The sequence below is a fragment of the Sus scrofa genome, chromosome 3 (assembly GCF_054392235.1).
Source record: "Sus scrofa isolate SSC_HxYL_T2T_F1_AM1 chromosome 3, Sscrofa_HxYL_maternal_Yorkshire_Landrace_v2.0, whole genome shotgun sequence".
Taxonomy (NCBI): domain Eukaryota; kingdom Metazoa; phylum Chordata; class Mammalia; order Artiodactyla; family Suidae; genus Sus; species Sus scrofa.
In genome coordinates this window covers 2,913,662-2,931,071 of record NC_139385.1, presented here as the reverse complement: position 1 = coordinate 2,931,071, position 17,410 = coordinate 2,913,662, and the positions used below count along the sequence as shown (strand labels likewise).

At 52.3% G+C, this 17,410-nt stretch overlaps 1 protein-coding gene across 7 annotated transcripts in view; it reads right to left on the bottom strand.

The window, feature by feature from the left end:
• The window catches only part of SDK1 (sidekick cell adhesion molecule 1), an 823,726-nt gene that overhangs the window by 331,092 nt on the left and 475,224 nt on the right, over nt 1-17,410 (bottom strand). For 3 of the 7 annotated variants that reach the window (XM_085016314.1, XM_085016312.1, XM_085016315.1), the window contains exon 5: nt 7,256-7,437. In XM_085016314.1, the coding sequence (XP_084872440.1) occupies nt 7,256-7,437 (182 nt within the window). The remainder of the gene's footprint in view (nt 1-7,255; nt 7,438-17,410) is intronic. The other 4 variants (XM_085016311.1, XM_085016313.1, XM_085016308.1 and 1 more) reach the window with 3 other exon arrangements.

Genomic DNA, 17,410 nt, shown 5'->3' with positions numbered 1-17,410 from the left:
GAGGAGAGACTACGTCTCGTTCCAGCAACAAGTAGACCGAGAGCCCAGTACTCAGCACACAGACTCATCTGCACTCGTACAAAGCCCCGTTCAGCCGGGGACCGTCTCCCGGCTCTTCTCTCCAGGCACGAACTCAAGCCTCCGCGCAGCTTCCGCAGGGCGGCAACCCGTCTCCACGTGCGCCGGGCCACCACGGTTGGCCCCACAGGGAAGGGACGGACGAAGGCGACCTGCTGGCTCTTAAACCCACGACTTGGAAGGGACACACTTCCTTCCGCTCACACTTCATAAACCCACGACTTGGAAGGGACACACTTCCTTCCGCTCACATTTCATAGAGTGGAGTTAGTCAGTGGCCCCAAACTGCAGATGGGCTGGAAACATCTTCCTGTTCCAAAAGCAAGTAGGTTCGCCAACACCTCGCACTCGTCACCAAGAAAACAGCTGAATAAGATGTCAGCTGGTGGGGAGCTCCCACTGTGGCTCAGCAGGCCAGGGACCAGACATTGTCTCTGTGAGGATGTGGGTTCGATCCCTGGCCTTGCCTGGTGGGTTTAGGATCCCACATTACCACAAACTGCAGGGTAGGTCACAGATCTGGCTCAGATCTGGCATTGCTGTGGCTGTGGCATAGGTTGCAGCTGCAGCTCCGGTTCAACCCCTAGCACGAGAACTTCCATATGCTATGGGTGTGGCCATAAAAAGAAAATTATAAAAAGTCAGCTGACAATGCATTGGGGTCCTGCCTCATTTTGTAGACAGCAGGGAATTGAAAAGGCCTCATTTGTAAAATGATTTATTTCCCAGTTACTAGAGCACTTCACTTTGCCAGTCCTGACACTGATGTTTAGAACTACCACTCTGCCTGGCACATGGAAGTCTGTACCCTCAATCACGGGTGTGCCAAAGATTCAGAATGAGTGTGACATGAGCCCAGGGAGAGCAGCGGTTGTGAGAAGAGCCCGTGACCCTGGGGCATCCTCAGGGCAGGCTGGACCTTAGAAAGCGTGCGAAGGCACCTGGGGCAGCAGCCCTGCGAGAGCGGTGGAACCGGAGCGCTGCAGGGCCAGGCGACGACCTCAGACGTCTGCACAAGCTGAGGTCTGCACCACAGACCATGGTTTAACACGACGCCCTGCGATTTACCGAGGGCGAAGTCAGGCTGGAATGAGTCAAAGCAGAAAAGACATACAGCGTGGGGGGAGACGAGGTGGCGAGAACATGAGTGGACATCACAAAACCCAGGTGGCGGAGGGAGGGGCATCGCAGCCTCATTGTTATTATTATTATATATTTTTTGTCTTTTTGCCTTTTCTGGGGCCGCACCCATGGCATAAAGAGGTTCCCAGGCTAGGGGTCTAATTGGAGCTGTAGCCGCAGGCCTACACCACAGCCACAGCAACACCGGATCCCAGCCGCATCTGTGACCCACACCCCAGCTCACGGCAATGCTGGATCCTTAACCCTCGGAGCAAGGCCAGGGATCGAACCCGCAACCTCATGGTTCCTGGTCAGATTCGTTAACGACTGCGCCACGAAGGGAACTCCACAGCCTCGTTATTTTTTAGCCACTGTGTTCTTTTTTTCTTTTTTCTCAATTTCACTCAAGTCCGGCTGAGACTCTCCAGCTGTACTCTTAGTCTAAACCTCATTCACCGCCCTATATACGCCCATCAAAGTATTGGAACTGGCATTTTTATTTGTGCTTTTGAACTGAAATCATCAGAAGAAAACCAACGTTTAATGCTGTTAGTCGGGGGGAGGACCCCGCGTACCCCGTATACGAGCTCTTCCCCGGGAGACAGATCTAAACATTCTCATTTTCTGGAAGGCAGACACGAGGGCTTCGCGTCTCTGTTTGCTTTCAAAGCTTTCCAACGGGCTGTGGTTTCACCTTTGCCAGGCAAGGGGAAGTGCGTATCTGGGTGTGAGTTTTAACTAAACTCACTCTCACCCGGCAGATAACCAGATAAAAATGTAGACTCAGGAGGACAGCACAGAGGGAGGGGCTCCCAGGTCCAGCACGAACGGGCACCACTGACCCAGGCGGCAGCTCTGACACCTGTGCTCTTCCTCAGCCAGGGCACCAGGACCCACGGGTGACAGTGGGTCCTCTACGGTCAGGGGAGGAAGAACGTGTCCAGAGAACTACGTGCTACCAGGAAGCCCAAGGAAAAGACGGATTTCCGCTCACAAAGTGTATAGTGTGCGGCCACACCAACAGAAGATGGGATGAAACCTTTCATGGTGAGCAAGGTACTTCGATGCCATTTATTTCACCTTTCTCCCCGTCGTACGATAGCCACGCACTGCATTTTGCAACCAACTCGCGTTGCATCTATTAGGGGAGAACACGAAGCCTTCCTCACAGACGCGTGGCCCTAAGAAGGCTTCGGAAACCACAGCCCAGACTCAGCTCCCTCCATACCCACTGCGGGGTGGGGGGCCGGCCCCAGAGGCTCTGCCTTGGGCTTCATCTCACACTCCCTGCTCAGCAGCTCAATCCATGGTAAAAGATAGGCTCACTGCTCTCCCGACTGTGTGTCTGTAAACGCTGGCAGTAAAGTGCCATTTGACCTGTAAAGCTGTAGCTGGATCTGAAATGGGGCATTTACACAAGACACGACAGACTCCGGCCCCAGCCCCCGAGCTGGTTCTCCGCACTGCTTTTAGGTGCACTTCAAACTGTTCCTGGGGCTTTAGACTCGCAGCCCATGTCAGAGAACAACCAAAAGGCTTACGCTTGCCTCTCTCGCTTTCTCAGCGGCAGGAAGAAAATCCGCCCAGTTTACCCAGGCACACGAAGGCCGCATTTTGCGGGACAGGGCTCTCGGCAGGTGGTTCCTACGCAGTATTCTCAGGAATCCGCTTTCAACTCCTAACCCCACATGAGATCCGCAGTTAAATTAGCATTACAGAGGACAAAAGAATGCTAAGTGGTCCTCAGAATTAAAAGCAAGGGTTTGCCAGCCTGAAGGAGCATGGCCGACATGCTGGCTTATCTGCCCATGTTGTTTGAAGAGGAGGCGTCAAAATGAGAGAGGTGAGAAAGGCAGCCGAGAGAGCGGCAGTGGTTTCTTTTCTAATCGAAGCTTCGTCCCTGGCAGAGGCTCTCATTAGGCTGGTCATCGTCGGGACGGGTCAGGAGGCTAAGGTGAGCACAACGGCACGTAAACAGTGATGGGTTAATCACTGTACAGAATTCGGCTCATCTCCTAAAGTCTTTCCTTTTCTTTTTTTTTTTTAAAGAAACTCTTCACATATTAATTCAGTTTGGAAGATCTGATCCGCACAAGTTAACTCCACGTAAAAATCTTCAAAGCGAAAACCCAGACTAGGCTGACAGATGTATAAAGCCAGCCTGGTTTGACCTCAGAGCGGAAAGGCTGCCTCTCCGGCGAGTCCAGCCCCTTCTCTTCCCGGTGTGCACCTGAGCCGCGGGAGCCGGCTATGAAAAATTCATGCGGGCGCTTCCACAGGCCCACCTCTGTCCTTAACGTCTGCTGGCTTCACGTCACATTAAAACTTCAAAGTGAATCCACCCCGGAGACGGCGGCAGCTTCCGTGGGGAGCAGGAGAATGGACGGCTCTGAAAAGCCCTCACCTTCCTGCCAGGAGGCTCTGCGCAGAGCACGCGGTGACCATTCTTCTTAATGGGATGGGGCGGGGGCCTTAGAGGGTAACAGTGCTGCCTGCGGGACACGCACAGCAGCAGGCGGCGCCCTCCTGGGACGACACCTCACTTCTAATTGTCGTATTGTTGCTTTTGTTTGTTTGGTTTTTGTTTGTTAATTTTATGGCTGTGCCGCAGCATATGGAAGTGCCTGGTTCAGGGATTGAATTGGAGCCACAGCTTCAACCAAAGCCACAGCTGTGGCAATGCCAGATCCTCTTAACCCACTGCACTGGGCCAGGGATCGAACCCACACCTCTGCAGCGACCCAAGGTTCTTAACCCACCACACCACAGCAGGAACTCCCTAACTGTCATGCTTTTTAAAAAAATGTGTTTATTTTTATCTCAGCCTTCTTCATCTTTGGCTTCCCATAAGCTTCAAGTGTGGCCTTTTCAGCATCTGAAAAGGCGGTGAGGCTTTGAAGGCTCAAGTTTGGGAACTTGTGCTACCTCCGGGTTCGCTGGGTGAGAGTGTGCCACGCATTTAGAGGGTTCGAGACGGGGCTGGCCAGGGGTGCCACTCCACGTCCAGGCTAGGCCAACCCTGCAGGAAGAACAGTTCATCAGGACAACAAGAAACCAGAAGTGGGCCCCGTGGCCCCTCCACGTGGAGGCTGATTCCAGCGCGGTCCACCAGGAAGTTAATTCCAGGACCTTCTACCCTCGTCCTGTTTACTACAGAAAGGTTCCCTGCTTTATTCTCCTGATGCCAAGGGAAAATTTATCTTCATTAAACGGTAATTGGTTGGAGTATCTCTGGATCCTTCAGACATGCTGGCTGGTAAGTTTTTAAAAATTTTCATCAATCTCGTTCGCTGTTTTTAGGAAGCCTACATCAGAAAAAAGAAAAAAGAAAAAAAAGATGCCCGAGTTTGCAGAACACACAGCATCCTACTACCAGAATGGCCGGGTCCTGAGAGTACCTAACTCCAACGGAGATGCTGCGAGGTGACGCACCCTCCGTATTTCACGGCCGCACACGCTGCTGCAGCGGGGTCCCCAGCGCACGGCGGCTTCCCGGCCTACAGCGCTCACAGAGGTCCATAAAGAGGCAACATTTAAACAATCAATTCTGGGGTTTCCTGCAGGGTTTATCAAGACTTCTGGTCTTCAGAGGGTTTTCAAAACAGAACTTTTAGTGAGAAAATGCAAGACTGGGGGCCGCTGAACTTTTAGGTAAATCGACCATGTCAAGAGTAAGGTTCACCTGAGAATTCAAATAAGGCCGATTCCTCAGTTGCTGCCCTTCTCCCGTTTTATCTGGTCTTGACAAAGAGCAAAGAACAGAGAAGAGAATGGAACGCAGGTTTCCGCCCAAGACCTGACCTCTGTCGGTCCACCCCTCCACCTCCTTCTATCTCACCTTCTACTCACTTTCCCTGGCACCAGTGACAAGATAAAAATACACAAGGGAACCAAACGCAAGGCAGTTAATTATAATATTTATGAGCTGTTTCCAATAGGCTTCTAGGTGAGACATGGAAAGTATTTGTAAAATTTACATTTTCCAATTATCTAACGCATGGTATTGCATTATTATGGCAACGAGCAAATTCATTGGATTAGCTTTATTTTCTACTGGCCTTTGGAGAGCAGGCATGTAGGAAACTAGCCGTGCGAACGAACTATTTCAGGACCCCGTTGTGTCAACACCGTGTAAACCCGAATATACGTGACTCTCTCCTTTTCTTCTCCTTTTTTTTTGTCTTCTCTTGGGCCGAACCCGAGACATATGGAGGTTCCCAGGCTAGGGGTCAAATCAGAGCTGTAGCCGCCGGCCTGCACCACGGCCACAGCAATGCAGGATCCGAGCTGCGTCTGCGACCTACACCACAGCTCATGGCAATGCCGGATCCTTAACCCAGGGAGCAAGGCCAGGGATCGAACCTGCAACCTCATGTTCCTAGTCGGATTCGTCAACCACTGAGCCACGACGGGAACTCCCCTCTCCTCCTTTTCTGATGGACGAAGGTCAATGCTTTTGTTTCCGACTCAGAATCCCACCAATCTGACCTATTAATATCCCAGTATAAACATGACAACTAAGTGCTGAATCGGGCTTGCTAAACAGAATAAATGGCTCTGATAGTCAAAGCTGGAAATCCTTAAAATTACCACAATCTAATTACACAAATTCCACCTTTTATTATTACTACGGAAAAAAATCCCCATAAATTAGGTTTCTTCTACTGTGCCTCTTGATTCCGAGGGCCCTGTAAACAGCAGTACACGGTCACCGGCTTCCGTGAACCCACACCTCATCCCTGGCCACCGCCACCCAAAGCTCCGCCAAGGCTGCGCTGATGGCCGTGTCCACACCATCTGCGGTCTGGCGCTCACGGCTCCACGCCGAGGCATTTGCCGGGAAGGTGAGGGGCTTCGAGAGCACCGTCAGTGAACCCCGCCGTCCCTCCCCCCAGGGCTTTTTTTTTTTTTTAGGGTCACATTGGTGGCATATGGAGGTTCCCAGGCTAGGGGTGGAATCAGAGCTGCAGCTGCCGGCCTGCACCACAGCCACAGCAACACCAAATCTGAGCAGCATCTGAGACCTACACCACAGTTCATGGCAACGCCGGATCCTCAACCCACGGAGCGAGCCCAGGGATCAAACCTGCGTCCTCATGGTTGCTAGTCAGATTCGTTTCTGCTGCACCAGAACTGCACCTCCCCCAGGGCTTTCTATGCTCACCCAGTAAACTCCTGGTGCGTGGAATTTCCTAGGCCTGGGATCAAACCTGTGCCAGGGCAGCAACCAGAGCCCCAGCAGTGACAATGCTACATCCTGACCGCGAGGCCCCCAGAAGCCTCCAAGGTGTTTTTTTAAAAAGATGAAATATACAGACAAATCCATTTAACTCACTCTCGTAAGAAATGACCATATTTTGAAATTCACCGTGACCACGTCCTGGCTGTGTTTTCCCAGCAGCACGGTCACCGGCTTGCACACCGGGAAGCTTCCCGCTGCAGACATGTGGGGGTGCCGAGCCCTCTGCGGTGCACCTTTCAACCTCTCTGAGCTCAGAGCTCTTGCTTATGGCCGTCTCCCAGTTCTCTGGCAATCAACTCCTGCTAGTAGGATTTGTGGCGCCTCCTTTCAAGGGCCGAATATTTAAACTGAGTTTCCTCAAACTAAAATGTCCTTAAATAAAGATTTAACTGTGCTGTGCGCTGTGTGTATGTGTGTTGTACGATTCAGGCTTCTGGTTGTGCTGAAGACACACTCCTAATTTTAACACCACTGAGGACATATATTTTGTTGAAGATTTTTAGAGTAAAGGGACATAAGCTGTGGTCTCATCTAGTCTCAAATTAGTTCGTGGGTGCAAGTCCCCAGAAGCCAAGAGATGTTCTGCTGCTAAAAACCACACACATTAACAGGGCACGGAAGCAAAAATGCGCCCTTCAACCCCCCAAACAGGGAAGACCCTGCATTGAGAACCGCCAGACACAGTCACGTTTTCCGCCTGTCACTTCAGAGCACGCCCCTGTTGACGCTGGATCAATACCGAACCCCAACCACCGTACCAGCGAGGCGGGCGTTATTGCAACGCGCGCCGGGAGGCGGTGGCGAGGCACGAACCCCAGAACTCACGGCTTCCAGAAGGCTCACTGGGCTTTTGGGACTCACTGGCGACACTCAGGTGGATGGGCGGGCTGGTCTTGTTCTCCCCGTTCCTCTCGTTCACCGCCTGCACGTAGTAAGCCCCGGCGTCGCCGGCGGTCGCCGCCAGGATCACCAGCTGGTTCTCCAGGGTGATGGCTCTGCGTCAGAGAAGAAGCGACAGGGTCAAGGCTGCTCCACGGCACGGCTGGTTGTGAGAGAGGTTCAGGCACGAGGCCGACCGTGGAGGAATGACGAGCGCAGACCCATGCGCGGGCCGCCCGGAGAGCCTCCCCGGCCACGGACCGCCCGCCCCGTCCGGACCAGCCCGGCGAGCGAAGAAGAGGGCCCCTTGGAACATATGCTTCCCGGGTTTCTTAGGACCCAAGGCTGCCCTGGGAACGCGTGACAAGACAAGCGAGAAGAGATTCTGGAAGGGCTGGCCTTTTTCTTTCTGGCGGGCCTGCTGGAGCCCGCTGGCCACCCCCCCGGCGTGGGCCGGGCCGGCCGAATATGCATTTATGGTGCTTTTCTGCCCCCAGCCCCCTCCCCGTGGAGCCTCACGAGAGCCTCTGCAGGAGAGCCTCTTTTTGGACTCAAGCCTAGAAAAAAGCTGCCAGAGGCACACTGCTGACCCGCTCACCTCAAGGCTCCCCGACGGCTGGCCCAGGACGGCAGGCTCCTCACCTGTCCTGTCCCCTCGCATCCGAGAAGCACCGCCCGACGGCCCCGCCGACCGCCCCGCGCCCTCTCCTGTGCCCCCCTCTCCTGCGCCAACGACTCTGAGACGCCTTTGAGCCGCCCGCCTTCTCTTTCGAAGCAAGAAAACTGAGACCAGCGAGGCCGTCTGTCCCCAGGAACACGGCAAGGTAACCGCACGAGAGAGGGACGAGGTCCCCCCACTTAGATGGGGCTCTGCCCGCCCTTCCGCACGCAGACTGGACTGCGTATTTAAAAGAAGAAGGGGAAAAGCAATAAAACCCCAAGCAAGCTCTAAGGAAATGCCGCCCTCGGCCCCTCTGCTCGGGCTACAGGGCTGCGTTCTCTCCGCGAGGCCAGGAGGTGCTGGGGGCGGAAGGAGAACCCGTCGAAAGCAAAGGGAGGTCGCTCTTCTGCCGGGGAGTGAACTGTGCTTTGAGGGAAGACACGTCCGAGCACCGACCATCCTTCGGTCTGGGCGCTCGCGCTCCAAACGCTAGAGAAATCCTGCAACCTCGGCGTGAACGACGCTGCCTCCCACGCCCGTCACGCGACGGCGGATCAAGAGGTTTGTTTTTCATGCCAGCCACTGCCCTTCCAGAGTCAGAAACTCCAGGATCTCTATTCCAGCAACGTGAAAAATATGCAAAATAAATAACTTCTCATGAGAAACTTTAGCATCAGCATAATAATCTTTTGCTTCCTGCTACCTTCTAAAAGCTCCCCAAACCTCCCGGTTTTCATCCATTTTATAAGATTATCTTAAGAAGTTACTGCTTATTCAGGCTTCTCACAGGATATATTACAGTTTGAGGTCGCTACGACGGACTTACCTCATTTCTCATTTAAGAAAATTTCCCTATTAAGAAGTTTTCAATTTTTGGTCCCATAAAAATATTTCAAAAAAGCTTTACTATAATTATTTATGACTCCTTTATAGATTCCTTTATAGAACCGCAAAAATGGTTTCATTTTATTTGAGTATATGTTACACTGGCACCTAAAATTAAATATGAATATTTATTACATGTGAAGTTACACATTTAATAGTACAATTTAAAAACTGAATATATCATAACTTTTTTCTTTAACATCTGATTTTTGCCATAGTAATTTCCAATACGCCTATTATTTCTCAGAATTATTCTCCAAAAACGCCCATTAATTTTCTGTATTATTTATGACATTGTTTCAAGGGTATTGAAAATAAAAACGAACAGAAATATTAAAGTTTACATCTATTATAATTTATACCTTTAAGCTTTTTTCTTTCGGTTTCAGATTTCTGTAGTTGTTTACGTCAAAACTTGTGAAGAAAAACCTGTCTATTGCTAAAAAGAACACCAAACTTTGCCCAAACTTCACGGAACATTAGATTAATGAGAACCGATTCCCCGGGAGATTTTATTCTTTTTTCTCATTCAGCTCTTTCTGAACAGGCCTTTCTACCAAAGCAACTGATTTTTTAATAAGAACTAAAATATTGAAGAATACTCATCTAATTCATTCAAAGTGCTGGCGACTGCTGCAATGCTTAATGCTTATCTTTATCATTTTAAAGATAGTGAAGTGGGTACCAAGCTTCCCTGCTCAGAGCCTTTTTTCCCAAGAGACCCTGACTTTGTCCCGCCCAAGCCGTCCCCAGGCAGCTGCGTGACGTCAGGAGGTCACGTCGGCTCCATTCCCAGCACCAGGTCTGCTTCCTGCGCGTTCAAGCCAGTGAGGAATTGCCATGGCACCCAAGCTGCCCATCCGACCCGGAGGAAGGCCGGAGCTCTGGCCAGTCAGGAAATGTGGGGCCACAGGCCACTGGAAGCCACCCTGGCCACCCTGACGGAAGGCAGCAGGCAAACAAACGCAGGAGGAAGGACGGGACGTTGAGAATCAGAACGTAAGGATGAGAGAGCAAGCTGGGCGAGGCTCTCCCAGGACGCTAATGTTTGTTCATAAGATACTCAGTGATAACGGCAGGGTACCAGGTTGGGGCTGACTGCCAACATCTCTTCCACGTTCCCACTATCTCACACCGTGGTGTGAGGAGCTGACTCCACCGTGTGTGCTGATCATGGCAACTCCTGCTAGGGACTCGCAGGCTTAAGTCAGCCAGCTCACGCCACGTACCCGCGACAGTCATTGGTCGGGGTGGCCACTCCTAAGCCAGTGCTGCGGATCTAAGGGCAGGACGCCCACTGCACGGCTGGTCATCCGGCTTCTTCTCCCTCCGCTAGGTGTGAACAAGGACGCGTGATGCCCCAGATGTTCGTGGCGGCAGTTTTACGGCCATGAAGCTGGTGATGGCACCAAGACAGAGGGGTGAAAACACCTGGCTCCTTGGTCCTGAGAAGCCAGGAGGCGGTGCTCCATCCCGCAGGGCTTCCTGTCTCCAACTGTCCCACTTCCCCAGGGGACGTTCTTCATTCCTGCTTGAACTCGTTCAGTTCGGGTTTCTACAGGGAGCAAAACACATCCCAACAGAGACTGGAGAGAGCGTGCGCAATAGCATCCGTTTAGGGAAAAAAAGCGAAGCCCAAACCAAACCAAACGAGCCAAAAACCCCTAAAATGTGTATATCTTCTGTGCACGGAAAAATAACCTCATATATGAGTCTGTGTGTGTATACATAAAATGTTAACAGTGGCTAGCTCTGAGTAGAAAGATTCCAAGGTATTTCCTTTTATTTCTGCTTTTAAATTTTTTTTCTCAATTTTTCCAAAGGATGTATCACTTTCGTTATCAAAAGAAAAATTTTCAAAATGAATGCATGGGTATGCTAAGTAATTATGGCAGCAAAGTTTAATAATTTGCTCATATTATGGACTATGTGGCTTTTATGATAATGTAATTCCAAATACTACTTTAAGACTTACATTGATTTTACAGAAAAATTAGAGAATTAAGCCAGAAATGTTCCTTTATTCTAACTTGATTAAAATAATTGTATGTATGGTTTTCTGTACAATTATTTCCTTAGTCTTCCCCATCTTAATTCTACATTTCAGAATGAAATCTTACAATTCTAACTTCTAATCCCTTGCAATAGTGATAAAGAAAAAGAGAAAACAAAGAGGGGTTCCCGTCGTGGCACAGTGGAAACGAATCCCGCTAGGAACCATGAAGTTGTGGGTTCGATCCCTGGTCTCGTTCAGTGGGTTAAGGATCTGGCGTTGCCGTGAGCTGTGGTGTAGGTGGCAGGTGTGGCTCGGATCCAGCGTTGCTGTGACTGTGGTGGAGGCCGGCAGCTGTAGCTCCGATTCGACCCCTAGCCTGGGAACCTCCATATGTCGCAGGTGCGGCCCTAAAGAGCAAAAAGAAAGACCTTGGTCCACTGTGGGTGAAATGCGTTACAGCTCGGGAAACCAGAATGCTGGACCCTTCAAGAAGTTAAGGGTTCCCAGCTACTGACTGTAGGCAGAGGGAGAAGAAGCCCGATCCCCTTCTGTCCATCACAGTTCACAGAAGAAGTTCCAACGGACACGCTAAGCGCTCTGGGTTTTCACTCGGTTCTCCTAATGCTTTCTTGATGCAGTGGGCAAGACAAGATTCTCTCCTTCAGAAAAGATGAAACCGCCAAGGAGCTTCTGGGGATCTTTGATCCTCAGCATTGATCAAAAACACTTTGGGGGATAAAGCCCCTGGCAGGCAGGCGCCCAGACCCAAGGGCTTATGCGTTTGGTGTAAAGGGTGGGGCGGGGGTGGGGGGTCGCCCAGCTGGGACACCATCAAGTGCACTTCCCACCACACGAGGCTTCCCCATGCCATTTAGAACATCTGCTTTCAGAGACGTGACAGGACGTATTATTCTAGAAGCACCAGACTTATCGTTGATGAAAACAGCCCAGGCGGTACCTGCTCAAGACCCGGAGGGACACATAAAGGCACGTGTCTGCCCCGATGGCCACGGGGCAGACACAAGTAACCGCATTCACTACTCTTTCAGCAACTATCTGAGTCCCCAGGCGTGGCTGAGAGGGGAGAGAATACAACCCGAACCAGGTACAGACTGCCCGTGTCCCATGGAGTTTTATTTATAAACCGTAAGAAGCAAGAGGAGGAGTTCCCGTCGTGGCGCAGTGGTTAACGAATCCAACTAGGAACCATGAGGTTGTGGGTTCGATCCCTGGCCTCGCTCAGTGGGTAAAGGATCTGGCGTTGCTGTGGCTGTGGCCGGCGCTGAAGGCCAGCAGCAACAGCTCTAATTAGACCCCAGTCTGGGAACCTCCATATGCCCCAGGAGCAGCCCTAAAAAAAGGACAAAAGACAAAAAAAACAAAAAACAAACAAAAAAAAAGAAGCAAGAGGAAACCCTTTAATAACCTCCCCTTAAGAGCAGCTGCGGCCCAAAGGGAGGAGTTCCGGGGGTGCCCAGAAGACTTCCACGATGTGCCTCAAGACTTTCAATATTACCCACCCTTCTGATGTAATAAAAGGATAGTGTCTTCGGATGTCATTAAGTATTTTGGTCTGTGGCGCTTTGAACTCACACTAGGATGGTAACACAAACATTGTGATAAAAATTCAGTAAAGGGTTCAATACAGTTAGAACTTTGCCCTTAAAATATAAAAGCATCATTTGGGTCTGTGGTTGTACTAGCGCAAATGTTAAAGAAGCATTTGATTAGATTCAGGTGTCATTCAATTACATTTTAAAAAATCCGAACGCGGAAAAACGCAGAACATGAATTTTTAAGCCCTTCGGAATTAAAACAAAAAACAAACCACACACATTTAAAATATTCCCCGTCTTAGTTAGCTCTTTAACGGGTCAGGTCTAAGGTTTAGAGTTCTGAAGACAATCCAGACCTCGAGCCTCAGAGTTTAACGGCACGTACAAGGCAGACGACTTCGAAACGGACGCACTTCTCTTCCGTGTATAATCACAAGAGCCAAAACTGCTCCTAAGTCGTTTTGGCCGCAGTGCGTCTCTGGATACTCAATACACGGGAAGGCACCAGAATGACACGTTTATTGGGAGGTAAACGCCGGCTGCTGACCCCTTGCTCCGGTGCAAGAAGAATATCCGAAAAGCAAATGAAGAAGAATTTGGGAAACACCTGTTTCTCAAAATTTCAAACGGGAAGAAATAGTGAGTGGTGCTGATCAGTGCGATGCAGGGCACCCAGGGTAGGCGAGGCGGAGTAACTGCGGCCGAGCTCCAGCGCCAGGGTACGCAGCAGCGCGGGCTCGAGGGGAACGGTGGCCCTTCGGTGTGGGAGCTGTGGGGGTCCAGGAAGAGGCCCGCGGTCCTCCTGTGCTGGGACAAAGACCGAAGGCGACCACAGAGGGAGGATGCTTGCCACAGGCAAGGGCCTTTCAAGCCCTCCGCCAGCTTCGTGGACGCCGTGGTCCCTGCCTCGTGGAACACTTCAGTTCCGTCTTCTCGGGGATCCCTTTTCTATGGCCGGTCTAGGTAATTTCGTAATGGCAAGTCCGTGGAAACATACAACTAATTTTATATGTGTTCACCTTCCGTCCAACTCTTGTATATCGGCTATTAGCGCCTAATGAGAGATGCAAATGGGGGCAGGCGGTAGGGTGGAGTTTCTAAAAGGGTAACCCTCTCGAAATCATTTGGATCTGAAATATATTCAGGGGCACTCAGGTTCTGTCTTATACACAATCGATCGCCCCCCAGTATTTAGCACAGAGCCTGGCAGATGGCACGTGATCAAGGTGCTGCAGGAACGAGAAGGCGCGTGTGTGCTCTTCCCCTTCTGAGCTTGCCGCTACGTTTTGGGGCTGAACCCAGGCAAGGGGGGGCGTGACTGCGTCCGTGGTGCCTGCTCTGGGTGTGACAGTGTCCAGGGAAGGCGGCCGGGGACCCGAGGAGCTGCCTCCATGAAGGAGACACCGAAGGCATAAGGAGACAGAGGACAGCTGTCTGAGGTGGTCCCCATGTGGCACTGGCCTCTGTTTCACCGAATTTCAGGGGAGGAGGAGATCAGCCAAACAGGCAGCGGCCCATCACAAAACGTGCAGCCCTGACCTCATCGACGTGCCGAGCAGCAGCTCCTTGAAAAGTAAAATAAGGGTGGGACGTGGAAAGTGAGGGACAGAGCGGTTCTCTAACTCAGGGCAGACCTGACTGTCCGGGACTGGAGGCTGCTTGCTTCCAGGAATGGAAGCCCCCCTACCCGTGGGTCTCCCCTTCCGCCTGGAGCTCTGGCCACGGGCTCCTACACAGCAGACAAGAACTTCAGTGGACCAGAGAGAGGGGCAGAGAGGGCCACCCCGCCTGGTGACACCGTCTCTCAATCAAAGCAGACAGGAGCCTGAGCTCAGAGTCCCTTCACCCGCTCCAAGCCCGGCTCCTGGGACCTGGGGTAGAGCAGGGTCTGCCTCGAAGTTGGGATCTGACACGCCCTCCTGAGAAGACACTCCTTCTTCTACCAGAACAAGGCGATTAGAGTTGATGGGAAGCAACGCCAGGGACAAGGTGACGATGACGTGTGTCAACACAGGGAGGCCCTTAAAAGCTTCGGACAAGCGCAGCCTGGATGGATGGACGGGGGTAGGGGGGCTGGAATCCGACCTGGCCCGAGTCTGCGCCCTGGGGCTCAGGGCGTGGTTTTCCAGCTCAAAGGAGGAGGACGAGTGCTGAGGGCATCAAAAGGCTTTAGGAAGCACAAATCAGGCTCCGAGGCGCACGCTGCCGGCACACAGCCACGGATGCAGCACCTGCTGGGTCTGAATCTGGCTCCCGGCTGGGGTGCATACGCATGGGAAGAAATGAAGCAAGGAAGGGAGCCAGGAGTCCCCATTGGGGGGCTAAACAGCAAATATGTGGGGTTTTGGTTGAGAGACCTCTATGCACACACACACACACACAAGCCAGGTGATTGAATGACCAGATGAAGGTCACAAATGATCTGATGTGGCTACCACCTAAAAGCCAGCTGCTCAGGAGCCAAAGCGTAAGGACCTAGTGAAAAGGCCCAGGAAATTCCCATTTTCAGATATGTGCACTCACCTAACACACACACAGCCAAATCCACTTCATAAGACTTTAACGTTGGAAAAAAAATATATTTAAAAAATCACAGTGGTTCAGTGAACAAACCCGACTGGTATCCCTGGCCTCACTCGGTGGGTGAAAAAGATTCAGCATTGCCTTGAGCTGTGGTGTGGGTCACAGATGTGGCTCGGATCCTGTGTGGCTGTGGCTGTGGCTGTGGTGTAGGCTGGCAGCTGCAGCTCTGATTCGACCCCTGGCCTGGGAACCTCCATACGCCACGGGTTCGGCCCTAAAACAAACAAACAAAAAATTCTAATGCTGGAAAATCCCTGGCCTCTTCTCAACATATGTTCATGTGTCACAAACAGAATTGACCCTTTTCCTCTAGGAAAGACACCAAACACGGGAGAGATGGAAAGAAATGGAGAAATTACAGGGTAACTTGATGTCACGGGTGAAGGATTTATTTCATCAAGGCTTTTGCCCAGCAGAAATATACTTATTTATAGCAGTGTTTCTTAAAATTTCTAGCTAGTTTTCAAAAGCATTTTAGCGAATTTATACTTATCCAGGGACCCTTCACTATTTTAACCAATTGTTCCAGCACAAGGCACAAATAAATGGCCTTGCTGAATGGCTGGGGTGGCACGTGCAAAGGAAGGAAGTGAAGGAGGGAGCTTTCTGCGGAGCTGAGGTTGAGGCCCAGCAATTTCCAGCCAAGCTTTTTCTTTTTTTCCTGCTCAAGCAAACAGTTAAAAAAAACAAAAACAAAAACAAAAACAAAACAAAACAAAAAAGCAAGAAACAAGACTTAAGATGTGTGGGAGCTGTGTTGTTAGGTTCTTAGGTCCAAAGAATGACCTGTACACCTTTTAACAAACAGAGTGTAACATCCACTCAAAATAAAAACCATTCACAAAGCTGATGGAAAGGCACCTAAAACGCCTACGGGCATCCGCAACAGCCTCTCCAGAGGGGGCTCTCCAAGAGTCCCTCTCCCCGCGAGAGTCTCGGAAAACAGTGGGCAAACCTGAAGTCAGTCCATTTTATACAGTGACCCAATCAAAACCACACATAATACAGCCAAAAACAAGTGAGTGTGTCAGGGTCAAGGAAGAGACTCCTCCCAACAGTGAAAGCAGCAGTGAGACCAGGGCTGCAGTTGACCCAGCAGGACAAGCGCGGTGAAGGATTCTGTGGGCCTGTCAGTGTCCCACGTGGGGCCTGGTGACATGAGTCACTCCCAAGGCAGCGTGGGGACGTGGGGGCCTGGCGAGCCCTTCTGGCCCAGGCTTCCGGACGGGTCAGCTTCTCAGTTCCCTGCTGTCCTGGCTGCAAGCCGCTCCAAGCAGGCGTTGCACTGGGCCCTGCTCAGCGAGCTGTCTGTGCTGGGCCGCGTCTTCAGGCGGGACCCATCACAAGCAGCAGCCGATGGGACAGTCGTGGGGACACGGCTTTTACAAGTGCCTGCACTTTGCAGGTCGGTCACAGCCTCGGCTCCTCTTGAAAGGCGCGTTTTTACTTCCCAGGGGATGGACGCTTTTTCCACCGCTTTCTGAACATCAGGGACAGAGGCAGCCGGCCCGACGGTCGCTGGTCCCGGGAGGTGCAGGCTCCGGGCTCCAGGCGGAGGCCTTCGCGCCCAAGGTCAGGGCTCGGTCCGGAGGAGGAACACTCTCTGGAAGACAAGCCAGGCTCCCTGGGGCTGCTTTTCCGGCAGGAAACGACGCCCGCGGGCGAGGCGCTGGCGAGGCGCTGGCGGTCTGTGGGTCTCCGCTTTCTCGGGAGCCACGCGCATCTGTGGTCACGCACGGGGCTCTGACGCTCGGAGCGACGGGACACTCTCCACAGAGAGACGACTTCGTAACGCAGGTTGGGGGTTCGTTCAGAGCCCGCGCCCCCAAGCCACACCCTCGGGAAGGGCAGCCGGGGCCTTGTCACCCGGAGCCGCGCCGCCCCCTCCGCGGCCACGGCGGGGGGACCAGGCGTCCTTCCAGGGTCCCGGCGGTGTCTCTGCGTCCCGTCTCCGGCGGAGTGAGCCTGCCTGCTGTGGCACGCTTGCTGCCCGCTGCCCTTCAGCGGCCCCCTTCACCCCCTCCCCGCCCCCCGGGGCTGGCGGAACACGAAGCTCCTGCTGAGTCACCCCTCTGTGATGAGGAGCGCCAGCTTCCCGGTGCTCGATGGGGGCGTCACGGCGGGCGGGGTGAAGAGCAAGGCTGTGGGTGCAGAGCGGAGCCCGCTCTGCCAGCCCGTGTGGGCCCCGAGGCAGCAGCTGCCTGCTGGCCCGCACCATCCCCGTGCCCTCTGCTGACAGGCTAAGGCCCCGCTTCCTGGTCGGGGTGAGGAACACCCCAGCTCACGTCTACCAAACCTGGCATACACCCCAAACTCCAAAATGCTTATCACTCCCATTTTATAGACGGAAACTGAGACTCTCGGAGGAACAATCTCTTTCCCAAGAGAACGGAAGAGAAGACTCCAGC